This window comes from Hyperolius riggenbachi, chromosome 9, assembly GCF_040937935.1.
Source record: "Hyperolius riggenbachi isolate aHypRig1 chromosome 9, aHypRig1.pri, whole genome shotgun sequence".
NCBI classification, from domain to species: domain Eukaryota; kingdom Metazoa; phylum Chordata; class Amphibia; order Anura; family Hyperoliidae; genus Hyperolius; species Hyperolius riggenbachi.
Genome location: NC_090654.1, coordinates 229,399,834 through 229,419,637, shown reverse-complemented (window position 1 = coordinate 229,419,637; position 19,804 = coordinate 229,399,834). Strand labels below are relative to the sequence as shown.

General features: G+C 42.9%; 1 protein-coding gene across 3 annotated transcripts in view; it reads right to left on the bottom strand.

Annotated features, from left to right (window-relative positions):
- PSEN1 (presenilin 1) overlaps positions 1 to 19,804 on the bottom strand; it is a 93,152-nt gene that overhangs the window by 14,443 nt on the left and 58,905 nt on the right. For all 3 annotated transcript variants that reach the window (XM_068254133.1, XM_068254134.1, XM_068254135.1), the window contains 5 exons: positions 17,296 to 17,363; positions 15,263 to 15,483; positions 11,027 to 11,125; positions 9,677 to 9,763; positions 591 to 767 (listed from right to left, as the gene is read on the bottom strand). In XM_068254133.1, the coding sequence (XP_068110234.1) occupies positions 591 to 767; positions 9,677 to 9,763; positions 11,027 to 11,125; positions 15,263 to 15,483; positions 17,296 to 17,363 (652 nt within the window). The remainder of the gene's footprint in view (positions 1 to 590; positions 768 to 9,676; positions 9,764 to 11,026; positions 11,126 to 15,262; positions 15,484 to 17,295; positions 17,364 to 19,804) is intronic.

The window sequence follows — 19,804 nt, the reverse complement described above, 5'->3', positions numbered from 1 at the left end:
CCGTTTTTAAGGCAAAAAAAAATTAAAAAAATTGCACAGCAATTTCCTTTTTCCTCGTATGTAATGCTTTCCATGAAGCTGCAAAAGCATGCATTTTAGTAAAAACAGATCTAGTGACATTTTTTGTTGAATAGGATTATTATTAAAAACACAAAAGTTCAAAAAATGCATGCAGACATGCAAAATCCAAAAATATGCAAGCAGAGAAAAAAAAAAGTGCGCTCCTAGCATTAAAAAGGAACTGTAGTGAAAAGGAATAACATTTTTTTTTTTTTTTTACAATATTCATTTATATTTATTTAGTGTTTGCACATTGTAAAATATTTCCTCTCCTTTATTTATATTCTAAAATGTATCACAGGTGGGGACATCTTTGTTCTGACAGGTGATCTGTTTTCACACAGAGGGAGATATTGCACAATATCAGCCACACAAACACCCCTGATAATCTATTTGAGAAAAGGTAAAGATTTCTTGAGGGACAGGGGTAGCGGCTACTGATTGGGATGATGTTCAATCCTGGGTTAAAGTTCCTCTTTAAGTCTGTATAAAGCTTTAGTTGACAAGGTGGTGTGCCTACAAGTACTCACGTTCCTCGGGGTCTTCGCTTGGAGGAGCATTACTGGGGAGAGCTTGGACAACTGCTCGGGATTCTGCGGTGGAATCAATGGGCCCAATTCTGTCAGTCGCATGTTCATCCCAGTCTGCATCAAATCCTCCATTATCATCAGATGTAGCTGCATCACTACCTTCCTGGACAGCAGGCACTTGAGTAAAGAAAAAAATATATAAATTAATATAAATATGGAGACAGACAATAAATAGGAGCACACACAGACAATTTCAATGTCAACATCTACAGAAATCCAAAACACTGGTGTGCGTGCGTGTTTTCTCTCTGCGCATGTGCAGAGACACCGAGGGGGAGGACGGGCCAATGGGCGGGCGTATGCGCGCACAAGCGGTGGACGTGTGCGCATGCGCGCTGAGACGTAAGGCAAAGAAACAATATTCACTTTTAAATGCATTTGAAAACAAATTTCAATACAGGGAGAGCTTTTAAAATATACATACACACACATACATATACATACATACATTTTTTTTTTTAGCCCCATTACCTGTCCCAGTAGGCACCTTGAACTTAACTGTGTGCACTCAGTTTTTTACCTGTGCCCAATTTCATCTTCACAGCAAGTGGCAGTTAAAGCATACTTGAACTGAAAATATGCAATAATTATGCATAGTTGTAATGGTAAATAGATGTTTTCTGCAATCTCACTTTCATATTTTCAGTTTACCAGCTGCAATTCTCATGTGACATGTAAACCGCAGTCATGACAGCATGATGTAGAATCTGGTTCTGCCTTTTATTTACTTTTCAGGAAAGCCATGCTGCTGATACTCATTAGCATAGATAAAGAGCTGGTTCATTAACTGTTGCAATGCAAATAATAGTTAAACACAGGTGAGCTCCAAGTAGGACTGGTAAGATATGTACTCATGTATATCTCATCTGAAATAGGATACCGGAATTTACATAAGTAAAAGCAATTCTAGGCAAATGGTCAGTCTGAAAGTCTTTGCTAAAGAGCCTCATGCTGGGGATACACTGTACGTTTCTGTACCGTGTATCGACCAGCTGATAATATTCAGCTGGCCCGATCAAGCCGCTCGACTTCCGCCCGCTCGACCCCCCCTGGCGGACAATGGCAGGGAATCGAGCGCTGGTAAGGAAGTGCCGGCGGGGACGAGCGGCAATTGATCCGCGCACGAGCGGGGACGCGGCTGGGGTCAATCTGGCGGCTAATTGGCCGCCGGATCAACCAGTGTATTCCCAGCATTAGCTTTGAGAATCCCCCATGAAACCAAACCTGAAGTGAAAACAAACTTATGAGATAATTAATTGTATATGTGGTACTGCTAAGAAATAGAACATTAGTAACAATTAGCAAAGAAGAGTCATTTTTTCTAGTACAGGAAGAGCCGAATGCGGCCCCCTGAGGCTTTTTCACCCCCCCCCCCCCCCCCCCCACTCACTCACAAAATGTATCACATATAGATGTGGTCCCCTGCATCTTTAACTACTTTACGACCGCGTCACGCCAATGGGCATGACCGCGGCGGCAGCCCCAGGACCGCCTTACTCCAAATTGGCATCAAGTCCTGGGGCTGCAGTTTCCAACTGGGGCTGCAGCTGTAACTGACAGCAACTGATATATAACTGGCAGCAACTGATATATTTCAGTTCCGACAAAATGTCAGAAATGGAAGGGATCATTGTCAGAAGAAAATGGTGAGGAACTGATGGCAAGGTAACTATGTAATGTTCATTTGAAGTTACCTCATGTGTTTATTTTAAATAATTTTACTCAGTACAGGTTCCCTTTAAATATTGGTGTCTCGCATATAGAATAGCAGTGCTGGTACCATCAATCCACAGGGAAGCCAGCAAGCAGTCATTCGCTGGCTTTCAATCCAATTCCGTATCAGGTGACACCGCTGTCCAATTGGGCGACAGCACCCTGAGTATGCTTCACTGTCTGGCTAAAAGAGGTTTTCTACTATCTGCACATGCTGTATTGGGGGCATAATAGCTGCTTTGGTTAAATGGGAGACAAAAGGGCTGCATGTGTAAACAGGTAATAGTTTACACTACCTAGGTTCAATGTAATGTTTTCTACATCATATCATGTACAGTAAAGGGAATAATTATTTGACCCCTCACTGATTTTGTAAGTTTGTCCAATGACAAAGAAATGAAAAGTCTCAGAACAGTATCAAGCTCAGAGTTGCACAGAGACAGCCTCGAAACCTTAGGGATTTAGAGATGATCTGCAAAGAGGAGTGGACCAACATTCCTCCTAAAATGTGTGCAAACTTGGTCATCAATTACAAGAAACGTTTGACCTCTGTGCTTGCAAACAAGGGTTTTTCCACTAAGTATTAAGTCTTTTATTGTTAGAGGGTTCAAAAACTTATTTCACTCAATGAAATGCAAAATCAGTTGCTATCTTTTATTTAAGGTTATTTTTTCGATTTTCCTTTTGATGTGCTATCTGCCACTGTTAAAATAAACCTACCATTGAAATGATACTGTTCTGAGACTTTTCATTTCTTTGTCATTGGACAAACTTACAAAATCAGTGAGGGGTCAAATAATTATTTCCTCCACTGTATACTCCGGCCCTCCATTAGTATGAAGATTGCTAACCCGGCCCTTAACCGAAAAAGTTTGAGGACCCCTGCATTAAATCATGCGTTTTTTTCACTTCAGGTGTGCTTAATCAAGGCAATTAAACAAAACATGTTAATGTACCATGACAGGTCCCCAATCTACTAGATCACATTAATGCAAGGTTCAAACTGTTCCGGATGAAAAACTGACCTGGAAAAAACTGATCCATTTTCCATTGGTTCACAGAGTAATGGACCAATGAAAGTCCTCTCTAGGTGGGACAATTCCCATTGTTCTATTTCAACCAATGGGATGCGGAGATGCTTGTACTGGGGGGCTTCAGGATCTGTATACTGGCGTTTCTTCAGTGCAAGAACCCGAATGGACCGCGGCGGGTATCTAGCGAAGCATGCACATCGCGTGCAGTCTAGTGAGAACAGACAGTGTTCTCATTGGCTAGCATTAATGCCTTTCATCCACTATAAAAATCACAGACTTCCCATACCTGCATTCCGTTTGATGAAATGGATACAACATTGCAAACAGACCACTGTGAACGGATCCTATTGCTTAAAATAGAATCTGTTCTCATCTGTTGGGATCCATTCCGTTTCGTTCTGTTAAATGTGAAAGGCCTCTTTTCAAAGCAGCTTGACTGCTGATTTGTTGAGCAGTTCAGTCTACTGTTCAGCCTACCAGCAGCCGGCCACAAGTGCTATTGGGCTCCAATTACATGCAGTAGAATAAAAGTATTAGCTAACACTGCACATGTCATGTTTGGCGCACAGTGGCGTTACTGGAGTGGCAAAAAAAAGCCTCATGCATCTGAGCACTTCGATTGCCGTGCTCAGAAGTGACAACTCCATGGGGGAGCCGCCGGTCTAATTTTAATCATGAATAGTAGCACCAAGTTCAGCGAATTACCTTTTAGGCAACAGAGTGTAAGGGGGTAGGCACAGACTGAATGTCTCAGATAAAGTTACATCCAACAGCAAATATTCTGTGGTACAGGAAGTGGTCCTGAACAGTGATTTTACTTTAGCGACAGCTGTCTAGGAGTGTGCATGTTATGGCCGGATCCCGAAGTTTGCCACTTCGGGATCTGGCCAGCAAATACACAAAATGGCCAACAGCTGCGGCCAATGCACAAAGCACTTACTCTTTCGGACTCTGGCTGGCCAGAACACGATCTGACCAGAGTCAGCCGACTAAAGTAATGCTTCCATGCAGCGCAGCAGCAGAGGAGCAACCAACTATGGTGGCATCTGCATCAGGCTCTTTCCAATTTTCTTCCTTTCACACCTGTTGTCTGCCTCCCTGCTGTGCATGTGCAGTGGTGTCTCTGGAGACGACAAATGCATATACACACACAGCAGGAAGGGAGATATACAGCACAGACTGTCCCTGCGCCATTTCCTCTTTGAGGCAGATGTGACTGGAGGTTGCAAGGGGCAAGGAAAAGAGCCGGCAATGACTACAGATGTTAGTGCTGAAATGTGCTGCTGCTGCGTTCAGGACTTTGCTGACCAGCTGTTGTCACTCCCCATTTTGGAGGGACGAAGTCCGAAAGTGTAATTGAAATGCAATGTTATGCATATTGGCTGCAGTAGCCAGCCACTTCACAAATTGGCCAGCCAGAACCTGAAGTGGCCATAGTTTGGGTTCTGGCCATTACATACACAGACAGCTCTATATGCGAGTGCCTACACAGATCTCAGAATACATTTTTGTCCTCCGTGAGACCACAGGATGTCGACAACAGATGTACTTTTCACCTTTTACTTTATATTTTTACTTGAAAGTTGGCTGTGATACTTTAAAGAAGAAAAATAAAAGAATTCAGAAAAAATGGAGAGGTTCCTTTTTCTTTACATCTTCACTGGAGGCAAATTCCATTCAAGGGAGAAAGTCAACACATTTAATTGCATGTGTTTCTCAGAACATGCCCACATCTATATTAAGAAGTATGTCTAGTGACAGGTGTAACAGACGTGTTATTTGTCACAAATTACTGTATGTCTGTCAAGGCTTTATTCAAATAACTTTTCAAATAAATGATCCTAATAAAGCCCAACTAGGCCCGAATGTGAACAAGGTAAATTCTCAAGTTAATCATGTTTATTAGTGTGAATTATATACTGTAATCTCTGGAAACAAGGATTTCAAAAGCACACTGAGGGCCCTTTCACACCAGAGGGATTTTTCAGCGTTTTAACGCCACGGCCGAAGTTGGCGTTTTGCTAGGTAAAAGAAAGTCCATAGACTTTCATTTTACCTTTCACATCTAACTCGGCGTTTTGGAGCGTTGCGTTTCAACGCTCCCAGGAGCTTTTTCAGGGCTGTTAACAGCCGAAGTTGGCTGTTGGCGTTTCAATGATAGTCAATGGAAAACGCCAACTTCAGGGTTTTCAAAGCCTTTTCAAAGCGTTTTACAGCTATCTTGTTCACTTATTTTTATAGAAGAAAAAAAAAAAAAAGGACGTTTTCATATGGGCTGTAAAACTCTTTCAAAAGGCTTTGAAAACGCTATGTATTGGCGTTAAAGAGGAGCTGTTAGGTATAAGGTCTCAGAGAAAATAAACACATATATCAGTAGCTAAAGATTGGCTGTACTTACATTACATATGCATTTCACTGTCCACGTTTGGATTTCACAGAATTTTTATATAGTATATGCAGAGATAGATGCTCCTGACAGCTCATGGCAGGCTCCATGTTTTTCTGCCAAATGTGTCATGTCCTGCGTGCTTCCTGATCACAGAGGAGCTCATACAGAATAACACAGTGTGCAGTGAATATTAATGAGCCATGTGGCTAGGAACAATAGCTGACTCCTGCAGTGTACTCTGCCCCGAGATTTATCAGTGCTTCGCGCTGGACTGATTAGAAAGCTGCTGTAACGTCTCATTAGCAGCCGAGGGGAGGGCCCCAGAATGCTTTGCAGTTTACTATGCGGCTTGCGTCCTTATGGGTCTATAACAGCCTTTAAGATAAGCACACATCAAAGGTAACTGAGATTTTTATCTTCACTAATGGCTTTCTGGCTTCCTTCTAAACTGTTTAACACATCAGAATAGAGGTTTAAATTAGCTTCTGCAGCCTGACAGTTACTCTTTAAGCAAAAGGCTGACTTTCAGCCTTTTCTACCGCAGCCTCTAGTGTGAAAGAGCCCTTAGGGGTCTTACTTCCCTGTAAACTACAAATCCCACCTCCTCACATATGATAGTAGTATGCTCTAATGCCAACATGCAGAGAAAGTTAGTTTGGCATCTAATCTTTCTGCTCTTGGCGTAAAGCTCCTTCTACACGATACGATTCTTTGTGCGATTCGATTACGATTCTATTTACGATCGGGATTCGATTCAATTCGATCTGCCATTGTTTTGCAATGGCAAATTGAACTGAATCCCGATCGGACATTTCGGATTTAACCGGATCGTAAATAGAATCGTAATCGAATCACACAAAGAATCGTATCGTGTAGATTGGGCTTTACAGTCACATCTGACTGCCTGGCCTCAGATGCATCTAGAGAAGAGAGGGAACAGACAGAAGATGCAAACCAATTGGGATAAGAGATGCTCAATGACATACAAATCATTCCAAGTTAATACAGGTTTAGACACATTTTTGCAGCTTAAAGCGGAACTGAAAGGTTAAAAAAAACAAACAAACAAAACCAAAGTGCTTCACTCACCTGGGGCTTCTGCCAGCCCCTTGCAGCCTTCCTGTCCTGCGCCGGTCCTCCACGATCCTCCGTTCTCTCGCCGCCAGCTACTTTCGGTTTGGTCAAAGCGCCAACTGCGCCTGCGCGCCCCGTGTAGCTTTCTTTAGGTTCCTGCCCGCTATAGAATCCTGTGCTATTAGCGCTGGACTCTATTGTGGGCTGGAACGTGAAGATAGATATGTGGCTCGGGGCGCGCAGACGCAATTGCCGTCAAATTAAAAGGCAACGGCACGACCGAATCGAAAGTAGCTGGCAGCGGGAGAACAGAGGATCATGGAGGACCAGCGCGGGACAGGGAGGCTGCAAGGGGCTGGCAGAAGCCCCAGGTATGTGAAAAAATTTTTTTTAACCATTTAGTTCCACTTCAAATAGACACTAAGGGGGAAAAAAAAAAAGTGGTGCCGGGCTCCAGGATCATAACAATGCTGTGTGAGCCTCGCGCAGACGCAGTGGCCGTTTTTGCTCGGGCTCAGGTGGAAAAAGCCACGCCTGATCAGATCCGCTTTACTGTGCAGATTTGCAGTGTCTGTGCCTGCACAGTAGAGTGGATCCGATCAGTCTCAGCCATTTCCGCCTGAGTCCGAATGAAAGCCGCTACTTTGCCGGTGCGAGCTCACAGCAATGTTAGGATCCTGGAGCTTGGCAGGATTTTCGGCGGCTGACAGCACTGGAACGGAGGAGGATGGGGGAAGCCTCATTAGGATCCAGAGGCTTCCCCCTCCTGCGGTAAAAGCCCAGGGGATCCCCCCCCCCCCCTTACAGATCCTTTTTAAAAAATCAAATCAAATTCCACATCAGCAGGTTTTGATTGATCCATTTTAATCTACAATTTGCATGTAACATTTGCACAACCCTGCACCAACCTGCCTTGTTTGTAGTCAGAGGGCAGTGTTCTCCCCAGGGCCATTTACCAGGGCGGGCCGCCCAGCTGATCTCCTCTGAGCGCCGGGGTGAAATTATCCCGTTCTGTGTCGCTCATTAGTGAGCAGCGGCGGCTGTATCATTGCAGCCAGCCGCTGTCACTCAGGGACGCTGCCTCCGCCCTCCTCCTCAGCTCCCGGCAGTTGTATGGAGGGGCGGGGAATGCAGCTGACGTCACACGCAGCTTAGCTGAGCAGGAGATTGGAGAGGAAGCGCGGCTCAGTTCTCTGTGGAATGTTTAGCCAGACGCTCTCCTCCTCCTCTCACCGTATTCATCCTGCTGCCAGTCGCTGTGTGTTTGTGAGTTTTACTGACTTCTGCTAATGGAGGAGGGGGGTATCTAACGCAGACCCTCCCGCCAGCTAGAACTTCAAGATGCTTAACCCTTTCACCCCCTGATTATCCTGTCCTGTGACTGTGTCACCTGGTCTCTGATTCTTGCCAGACTAGACTGGTCTGAGGGGGAGAGTGAGACGCTGTACTGACAGCCACGGACTCATACAGGGCAAAGGCAGGCAGACACGAATTAGTGATTAGTGAGGAACCCTGGCCCCTTGACAGCCACATAGCCAGCAATATCCCTTGTAACTGAGTGTTGTTACAACCAGCAGCCAGGTTTGAAAATGAAACTACTAAGATTTTTTCCCATGTTTCCTATATACATGGGTGGTGTAAGAGGGGATATCTGATGCCATAGCATGATATTGATAAGCTGCCTGCTTATCAATATGCTATGGCCCAGAAATCCTCTTTCCCATACTGGGACCACCCATGTATATAGGAAAAGCTGCTAGTTTCATTGTCAAATCAGCAGAAGGGTAGTTAGAACTTTAAATACACTTTACCTGCTAAAAGAAAATGGCCAGCTACTTACCTGGGGCTTCTTCCAGCCTCTTAAATTGTTCTAATGCCTTGCAGTCATTCCGCGCTGCTGCTTTGTACCTCTGTGATTCCCCTTTGAATGCTGCATGCACGGCCACAACGTGTCATTCGCCGCCTCCATCATCACATTGCCGTGACCGGCAGCGTTCTGCACTTCGGGGTAACGAAAAATTGCTACTGTGCATAGGCAAAGTGCTCCTGGCCACGGCAGCATGATCGTGTTGGTGCGAGGCTAAGGAACAGAGCAGCGTGGAATGGCGATGAGGGCAGCAGGAGGACTAAGGGGCTAGAAGAAGCCCCAGGTAAATAACTAGCCTAATTTTTCTTCAATTAAGTATCCCTTTAAGAGATTCCAGTACGGAACCTAGCCTGTCAATTTTATTTGGGGGGGGGCGGCGTTGGCGATAACCCACCTAGAGGCAATCAGCATGACCATCCCCACCCGGCTGATTTTTCATGCCACCCGGCTGGAAAAAAATTCTGGGGAGAACACTGGAGGGCCTTTGTAATATTCCAATGTCTGTGTGTTAAATTTGCATTCCCCAAATCTGTCGTCTAAACATAAAAACATGAGCTTCCAGCTGTGGCTTGCAGATTTGTCTTGCCCCTTCCTCCTATCCACTGTTTAATGAGTATATTGTACATTTAGTTAAACACAAACTGAACAAAGTGTTGATTAGTCTAATTCAAAAGGTTCACCTGTAGGACTGAACATTTAAAATTCTCTCAACCACTTGTTTCAAAACATTGTATTCGTTATCAAACTGATGGACAATTTGCTGTGTGTGTAATTCTGGGTTTAGATGGGTTTTTAACCATCTTAGCATTTACTGGAATTTGAACTGAATAACTGAAGTTATAGAAAGCACAAACCAAGCTTTATTAAACTTTGGAAACATTACACAAGAAACACTACACCAGTTTGTTTTTTTAAAGCTCTCTGGCCTTTAGGACAGCAGAACACTTACCTTGAGTGTTGTATGTTGGCCTCTTAGAACTGCTCTGTGTGAACCCAGGATCTCCATCTGCCATCTTCACCAACCAAATCATAGTAGCTGTAAAACACATGATATGCAAATAAAAATGACAACCTCATCTTCAATTTATATTAGTTCAGCCCTAATTACAATGTTATAGCCTGCTTCCCCCCGGTATTTACTCCCTAGTGCATCCACCTCAAAACTCCACCCAACACGGTGCTTCAGAGGATTCAAAATGTCTATTAAAGCGGAATACACCCCTGCATTTCAACTTTGCTCTAAAACATTATTTACAGCATATTATATGCAACCAGCATTTTTTTTTTTTTACTAGACCAGCATTGGAAGAGTTACACACAGAGCTTTAAAGTTCCGTGGAGAGAAATGCTGCCGCAGCCAAAGTTTAGATATATACATTTAAGTAAACACAATTTAACAAGTGAGGAATGTGACTCACTCTCTCTCTGTGTCCGGGAGCTCCTGCACAGTCAGAGTGTGTGTCACATTCCACATTTAACATTAATATATTTTCGTTATCAACTCCAGTCCTTTTTAAAACCATATTTATCATTAACCAATTTTGTTAATGTTGATAGTTATTGAGATTTCGTTATCCAGCCAGGCCCCATTTTCCTGGTGCCTTTTTTTTTTTTTAATGCACGCCCTGGTAGCTTACATGCTAAAACTATTAGAAATTAAAATTAAAGTGAATTTGTAGTGAAGAACTTTGAATGTTAACAGGTGGTAAAGTACTATATATGCAGCTGAATGTCCATGGGTTCCCAAAGTCGAATGAATAAAAACCAGACTACCTACCTAAAAAAAATATCCAGACTTCATACCCATCGCCTCTGAAAACACACAGATTTGTGTTTAAATACAAAAACAGTTCTAAATACTGATTCCACCCTGCACAACTTCCCGATGGCCCAATACCGCTGTCGGACATAGTGACACATTAACGGTATTGGACTAGCAGAAAGCCATGTGGTCGGGGACCATTTTGAATGACGAGTCAGCCTTTGCCATGGGAACAAGTCTCTAGGAGGAGGAATGACCTTTAACCAGAGACGGGCTATCTGCATAGTTCAGCATCTGCATCCGTAATACAGACACCATAGGGATACACGTAATGTATATATTTATCTTACACTAACTGCTCTTGCACCTAGTAATAGGTACAAGAGTTTTGTATTTTCATTCCCAACCCCCTTTACGTTCTAACAGAGAGAGAACATTACAGGGTCTACCTTATGGCTGTACACAAGTAACTGAAATTTTGCACCGAAAAAAACCCCCCAAAGATAGAGGTTGTAGTTTAATTTCCATAATACTTACAGGAATAGATTAAGGCTGGGAAGAGCGTTTCATTTCTCTCTTGGGCAGTTTCCACCAGCATGCGGAGAGGTCCCTTTGGACACAACACAGCTACAAGATCTAAAGAACAACACTGGATTAGCAGGATCACGCACCGGATTACCAAGATATTTACAATGGCACTTCACTAGAGTTTGAATAAAGCAGGGCTGTGGAGTCGGTCCAAAAATCCACCGACTCCTCAGTTTAGGATTCCACCGACTCCGACTCCACGACTCAGCCTCCTCTAATTTGCATATTACAATTTTGTTGATTAAAAGTATGTAACATGAAATTCGTCTCTTAACTGCCAACGCTTAGGAATTTTACAAGACAACTGAAGTGAGAAGGATATGTAGACTACTATATTTATTCCCTTTAGACTAAAACTAGTCCTTGGTAAGAGTACTTGTAAAAAGGTACAAACCGGAACAAAGAACATCTATCAGGCCCTAGGCAATGTAAGTGTGGGTACATGTAAGAATGATGTGCAGGTACTCTGCAGGGGAATGAGGAGATTGTAAACAGACAACACCTCTGTGTTCAATGTGCACAGCATTCTCAGTGGATTCCCTGTAGCTCTGTGGGGAGTGCATATGTATAGTACTACTGTGTAACAAAGTAAACCTGAGACAGATGAAATTAAAGTTTTATACATACCTAGGGCTTCCTCCAGCCGCCTTCAGGATAATCAGTCCTTCGTTGTCCTCCTCCACCACCTGGATCTTCTGCTATGAGTCCAGGTACTTGAGCCAGTCAGGCGTAGTGCGCATGCACACACTCCGCCGCCAGGAGCATACTACACCTGTGCAGCACTATTGCGCAGGTGCAGAATGTTCCTGGCTGTGGGAGCGGCATGCGGCCGGACTGCGCTGACTGGCTGAATTACCAGGACTCATAGCAGAAGATCCGGGTGGTGGAGGACAGCGAGGCACTGATTAGCCTGAAGGGGGCTGGAGGAAGCCCCAGGTATGTATAAAACTTTACTTTTCATCCGTCTCAGTTACTCTTTAATTTGTAGTCACCAAACCAAATTTTAATAACATATCAAATTATTTGATTTCATCAGCAAAGGGAGTGCATACATTTGCATAAATCAGCATCAATGCAAAATTATTTCCATCTCGTTGACCATCTCTATTAGTGACACAGCTACACATCAGGCTTTATTCTTACAGCATAGATGTTATTTAGTATATATAAGAGATTCCTGTGTACACATCATATATACAGTCACAATCAGATATTTATATCTGACCTTAAAAATACGGGGACTGCTTTATTGAAGCAGCACAAGTAACTAATTTTGATTGGTTTATTTCATTTTTGTGGACTAAGCACAGCTATTACTGTATATATACTGTATATATACATTATTTTTAATGACTATTATCTGAGAAATAGAACATTTTATCATATTTTCTATTTTAATTACAGTTACAAATTCATTAGGAGTCGGAGTCGGTGCATTTTTTCCCCCGACTCCAGGCACCCAAAATTGCCCGACTCCACGACTCCGACTCCACAGCCCTGGAATAAAGCACCAACATTACGGAATTTCTCATGCTAGTCCCAACTCTTATCTTACAATCTGATCTTATTACAGTCACTCACATGTGGGCTAAATCGGTTTCAAGATGAAATAATGACATAACTAAAAATGGCCAATTTTCTTAAAGAGAACCTGTACTGAGTAAAAATATTTAAAATAAACACAAGAGGTAACTTCAAATGAACATTACATAGTTACCTTGCCATCAGTTCCTCTCAGAAGCTCACCATTTTCTTCTGACAATAATCCCTTCCAGTTCTGACAACATTTTGTCAGATCTGAAATATATCAATTGCTGTCATTAAAATATCAGTTGCTGTCAGTTATAGCTGAGAGGACAACGGATGTATCAGTTAATGTCTATGTTTCCCTATGGCTCAAGTGGGCGATGTTACAGTGTAACTGTGTGCTGACCAGAAAGCTGTTATGGTGTAATGGCCATTTTCAAAATGGAGGACGAAAAATTCCCTTGATCACAATGAACAAACAGGACGCAGGACAGGAGAAAGAGGCTGAGGAGTAGACTACATGGGTGGTAAGTATGACTTGTCTATGCTTATTTTGACTTTTAATTGTCAGTTCAGGTTTTCTTTAAGGGACTCCATCAAGGATTAACTACTTTGCATTTCTGGGTTTTTGCCCCTTAACATTCCTGATCATTTTGGCATTTAAACTGTGTCGCTATTGATACAGGAACAACTTTTTATTACTTACACCATCAAAGTGATATACATTGTTTATCCAGGACAATCCAGGCTTTCCTATGGCAATTTTTTTCGCCAAGAATGGTTGAATTTTATAGGTATTTAACAGGAGAAAAATAGGCGAAATGCAAAAAATTGTAGATATTGCATGCGAATGCTAAGGCACACATTTTGGAGACCTCAGCGCTGTACAAACATATTGCTAGGCAACATCACATTGATGTATCTATGGTGTTGTATACCCGAATGGTCATCCTAGTGATTACATCTGATCGTTATGAGCGGCAGACATTACATATATCCATGAATCTTAAGTATATATGAATATATACACTTAAGATTCATGGATATATGTAATGTAATTTCATGAATGAGTGAGATACCGAAGGCTCTGGATTCCATAGAGCCTTACCAGTCCTTGCTCTGTGCTGTTTCAGCATTGGAACCCATTGAAGTTCTTCAATCAGCTTGGTTGAGTACATCTTCAACTGAACTAGTGCATGTGCAACATGGATGTGCCCATCTCTGGAAGTAATCAGGTATGCGAGTACTTCAGAAGACTACTGAGTGCAGAACCTCACCGACAACACAAGAATGAGGGCATGCAGAAAGGACCGGGCAGGCTCTATGGGATTCAGAACCTTCCATCTCATTAGGCGAGCAGCACACTCATTTGTCTTTCTCCCTTCTTCAGTATTGCTTTAAAGGGTCACTTAAGCCTAGCTATATATATATAAAAAAAAAAAAAAAAGTTTTACTCACTTGCGGCTTCCACCTGCCCCCCTGCAGCTGTTTGGTGCCCACGCAGTCTCGCTCCAATCCTCCTGTCCCCACCGGGGGCTACTTCCGGTTTCGGCGACAAACTGCGAATGCGAGTGATTCTTCGCATTCCTGGCCGCAATAGCAGTAAAGAAGGCGCTATTGCAGCCCGGAATGTGAAGAATCACTCGCATTCGCAGCCTGTCTGCGCCTGCCGCCGAATTCGGAAGTAGCCAGCCCCGCGGACAGGAGGATCGGAGCAAGACTGTGTGGGCACCGCACAACTGCAGGGGGCAGGTGGAAGCCCCAGGTGAGTAAAAAAAACTTTAGTTAGGCTTAAGTGACCCTTTAAAGAGAAACTCCGACCAAGAATTGAACTTTATCCCAATCAGTAGCTGATACCCACTTTTACATGAGAAAAATAATGATTTTCACAAACAGACCATCAGGGGGCGCTGTATGACTGATTTTGTGCTGAAACCCCTCCCACAAGAGGCTCTGGTACCGTACGGTACTCTGGGCAAACTGCCACAATGTAACAATGTTCAGACAGGAAATAGCTGCTTACAGCTATCTGTTAAAGCCAGACTAGCTAGAAACAGCTACATAATTTGCCCACAGTAACAATGTCACCATGTAATACATGTCAGAATGTGAATCTGGGAGAGGAAAGATTTTACAATGAGCAAACACTGACTAAATCATGTATACATAATTATTGTAAAAATGAAGCACTTTTTTTATTACATTATTTTTACTGGAGTTCCTCTTTAAGTGGGCAATAGACGAAGCCATGAAACACAAATAATTCTGGCTAGCATGCAGCTTGGAACTTGGCCAATCAAAATTAACATGAAATGCATTTGATTGGCCCAATTCAATGCTGCATACAATTTTGCACGCAAGTTGAAATTATTAGAATATCACTGACAATCTAATGGGAAACTGGTTTAATACAATGGTCTCTGACAAAGCAGGCTTAAAATGCATTAACTATGGCAGAACTTTTGGATCAAATGTGCGCCATTTGATGGAGTGACTGGTGCCACGTATTCGGTTTGTACTAATGCAATCAATATGGTTATCACAAAAGATTTTCTCTAACAATCTTCCTTTTTTGGGGAAGGCTGTATTGGAATCGCAGTGCAGGAATACCAGCGGATAATACTCAAAGTAAAGGAAACGTATTTATAAAGCACTCACCATAAACGGATATTACTGCCAGGATAAGCCAGGCTGTCCATTCTGGAAGGTATTTAATAAACACTAAAGCCATCAGTGCACTGATCATAATGAGATAGGCCTGCTGCAGAAGGAGGGGTCCTTTCCAGTGAATGCAAATCATGCCCACAACTCCAAAGTTCCAGATCATCAGGGCCAGAGTGATGTAATCCATGGCGACATTGTAAGTCTTGAACACTTCTCTGGAAAACACACCCAGGCAAGGTTTTACATCTTACAAGGTTCTAAACAGCAGTTTTGGTATGTTAATACTGAAATGTCAGTGTGGACATCAATTAGAATATGAAAACTGGTAGCAATTTATACTTGCCTGTTGCCTCATAACTAGCATATGTACAGGGTTATAAACCCAGGTCAGAGAAAGGATTCCACAAAACTGGGTAACAGTTAAAAACATTAACCACTTCACCCCCTAGGGTTTTTTACCCCAAATGGACAACAGCAATTTTCACCTGTCAACGCTCCTCCCTTTTATTCGACAATAACTGTATTACTACTTAACACAACAAAATCAATACCTTGTTTTCTGTGCGCACATGTGCACAGCAGTGGTGGGAGCGATAAGCGCATTAAACCGTCCCGGAGCCATTAACAGGCTCCAACATGACGTTTTAATGCGTCAGCTTGTCGTTAAGTGGTTAAAGAGGCACCGTAGGGATACAAAGATTGTAGTAATTTATTTAGGATAAACTTTTTACATGAATTATCCTGGCTATAGCATCAGAAACACTCCCTACATCTGTATATTGCTGTGTATTGGTATGAAGCCCTACCCTCCCAGTGAAGTCACAGCCTAGGCTGTTTAGCTGTGTGGAATTCTCCACTCAGAGCAATTCTAGGAGACTAGGTATTTTTTCTACTGGTCTCAGAAGACTGAGTACACAAACATTCCACAGTGATGCTGCCAGCACTAAAGACACCACCACCTGTGGTAAGTTTCAGAATGTTTGGGAAAAAATGGTTGACTGCAGTTATGTAAACTACAGTACCTATACTGGTAAATTATCCAGGCTATGACTGCAATAGTACAAAGTCTAATTAAATAAGCTTTCAGCAACCCTTACTCTATTCGGAGAATTTTTCCACCTAGCAGGAAAGGTTTAAGCAATTTGCTTAAAATACAAGTCCAGAATTCCATGACTACTTATGTTTTTGAGAGTTCTGCAATCTTAGTAGATCAACTGCCTTTAGTATCAGTTCACACCACAGGGAAAATGGCGCTTCCTCTCGGTGAAAAAAACCCCCAGAAACCACAATCCTATTACACAATACTGCGTGCATGCAGCTCTTCAGAGGTGTTTTTTTTGTTGTTGAAAGAATCAAAAATGTCCATACCCAAGATACAGAACAGCAAGGTGGTAACTCCTTTCACTGTTTGGTACATTTTAGAGTTTCAAGTATTTCTACCCTGTTAATTGTTAAGCTGGCCACTAATGGTCCAATTTCTAGCGAAAAATCGTTCAAGCGATCAGAAATTCTGATCGGATTGGTTGTAAATAATCTCCATTGGTGGACACAATCGATTATGAACGAGTGAAAAAAATGTCGCCCGAATGAATTTTCGTCGAACGAAAATTTGGATTTTCTTGGTGGTCGTGATAGATAGGAAGCAATGATTGGTTAGTTGATGGTGTAGTGAACGATTTTTCGTCCGATCAGAATTTCTGATCGCTCGAACGATTTTTCACTAGAAATTGGACCGTTAGTGTCCAGCTTGACTCTGTAACAAGTGATTAATATAGCGACCAATGACACAACAGGGAACAACTTATACTGTCTTTAAAAAAGCAGTTGGGGGTAAAAAGGGGGGGCCTACAATGGAGGGGATGTGCTCAATATGAACTCTAAAGTCTCTTGATAACAGCAGCTTGTGAACTGGTAAAGGAAGGTTTGGGGTTCAGTACAGGAAAAGATTCCTATAAAGGCCCATACATATTCTGTAGCCTATTTTGTTTTTAAAACTTTGAGAGATATGCATTCTTTTTCATACTTACCCCAAATAGATAAAAGAGAAGAAAAACAGTAACAGCAGAGAGGAAATGATGAGCCAACCATGTATGACCTGTACCAAAAGAAAAATACCACTGTTAGAGAAGCATGTGACCAGTGCAAAGCCTGAATCATTCAGTCCTATTTCTGTAAAGCTGAACTCTATGCAAACCGCTAAACACACACAACTATAAATCAGCAATTATGAAATGCCTTGCTGCCAAAGAAAATGTGTTCATCTCACCAGCCAGTCTTGTGATTCAGAAGACACTAAGCAAACTAAGCTGACAGCCCAGACTAATGGAGTTCAGGTTCTCTCCATTAAGAGTCTTGTACCGGACTGAGAAAAATAACACTAATGAGGTATCCGTGTCGTCTCTCCTTCATTGAGAAAACTCACAAAGGGCTGGTGCACACCGAGCGGCTTTTTGGGCGTTTTCAGATCCGCTTGCGGCTGCGGATCTGCTTGGTCAATGGGGTGGTGCACACCAGAGCGGCAGGCGTTTTGCAGAAACGAAAAATGCCTGGGTGAGGCATTTTTTGGATTTCGGATGCGTTTCTGCCTCAATGTTAAGTATAGGAAAAACGCAAACCGCTCTGAAAAACGGCACTTCAGAGCGGTTTTGCAGGCGTTTTTGTTACAGAAGCTGTTCAGTAACAGCTTTACTGTAACAATATATGAAATCTACTATACTGAAAACCGCAGCAGCAATCCGCAAAACGCTAGCAAAACGCCTCATAAAAATAAAAAAAAGCGTTTAAAAATCTGCTAGCATTTTGCGGATCTGCTAGCGGGTTTTGGTGTGCACCAGCCCAAACAATGTTTTTTTCCCCCCTGAAGTGAGAGTAATATCAAGGCTGCAATCACCATTCTCTTATAAACATTGCCAGTTACTGTCAGTGCTGAGGCTTAGCTCTAAGTTACTGGTCCAGAATAAGCACACCGACTCCACTGGCTGCATGCTTGTTGCAAGTGTGTGACTCAAAAAGTGCAGCTGTTAAAAACCATTTCCCTTGCAAAAGCACTTCTCACTCATTTCTTCACAGCTGCATAAGCCTAAACAACTTTTTAACACCTGCACCTCCCTACTCTGCCCCCACCTCCTCCTCCATACTCATGCTTATCAGAGCCTCTAATGTGCAGGAATTGGCCAGTGTCTGGTCTTATTACCAGGAATTTTACAAGTGAATTACCTGACATAAGCTACTCACAGTGTTTTAGACAGAATACTACTAAGGTAATACATTTTCAATGGATTATTTACATTATTAGCCAATGGGTTCAATCCACTAATCATTACTGTATTCGGTAATGAAGAAGAGAGCTGATTTTACCAAACATGGTCAGATATAAATTCACGAAGGCCGTTGGAAAACTAAAATTAACAACTAGTGATGTAAATTAACGACTTGCGCGCAGGGCCGGATTTGTACTCTTTACCGCCCAAGGCCACTGTCACCAGCCGCCCCCTTCGGTATATGTAGCAAGATGACCCCTCCCCTTTTCCCTCCAGTATAGGTAGCCAGATGACTGCCTTAATCCCTCTTTTCCCACCCCCCCTTCCCCCTTCAGTATAGGTAGCCAGCTCGCCTTCACACCGCAGCAGCTATCAGTGTCACTCATTTCTCCACTCGTCTCCAGCGCAGAAGCTTCCTCTTCCTTTCCGTCTTTAATGCTGCCCAAGTGCTTAGCCGCCGGCCACAATGCAAACGTGCACAGAGAGCAAGGTGGCCGCTGCACAGGCATCTAGCAGCAGAGTACAGTGGTCAGCTGTTCGCCTGATCTCCCTGCATTGCAGCATTTGTAAGTTGCACCAGTTTAGCCTGCAGCTTTGGTGCCCTTGTTCCTGTGGTGCCCTAGGCCATGGCCTAGGTGGCCTTGCCCTAAATCCGGCCATGCTTGCGCGGTAAATGCCTCAATAAAACAACAATTCACAAATAAAATACCAAACATCTCGCTTGTTTTACCACTTGCTCCTATAAGACCAGCCTGGAGCTGCCGGTAACTTACAAAAATGCATTTGGTAAAATTAATAGGCAAAGGAGACAGCCAATAGGAAGAGCCATCCCATCCTTCTGCTCACTGTATTGGTGTCAGTACAATGCCGAGTGGGACATAAACAATGTTAGGCCTCTTTCTACGGGTAACGGAATACGGTGAAGTCCCTGTCTGTCCACTGGTGAGGCACTTGCTATTGCGCTGCACAGGTGGTGTACAAGCAATCTCCCACGGGCAGAAGACACTTTAATTGCAACAATAAGGCACATTTGGCTCTGTCACATGCACAGAATAACACTGCTGTAATGTGACTTCTTAGCTACGTGCCCGACTGCTCAGCACGCCGGCATATTTTTGTCATGACTGCTTGTTTTAAGTCAACTCAATGCTCACATTTTTGCAATGAAAGCTGTCACGCTCGCAACAAAGAAATAAAAATCAAATCATAACCTAAAGGTTAATGAATGGTTCTGTGTAACAGGGAGAGAGGCCAGGGACAGTACAATACCAGAGAA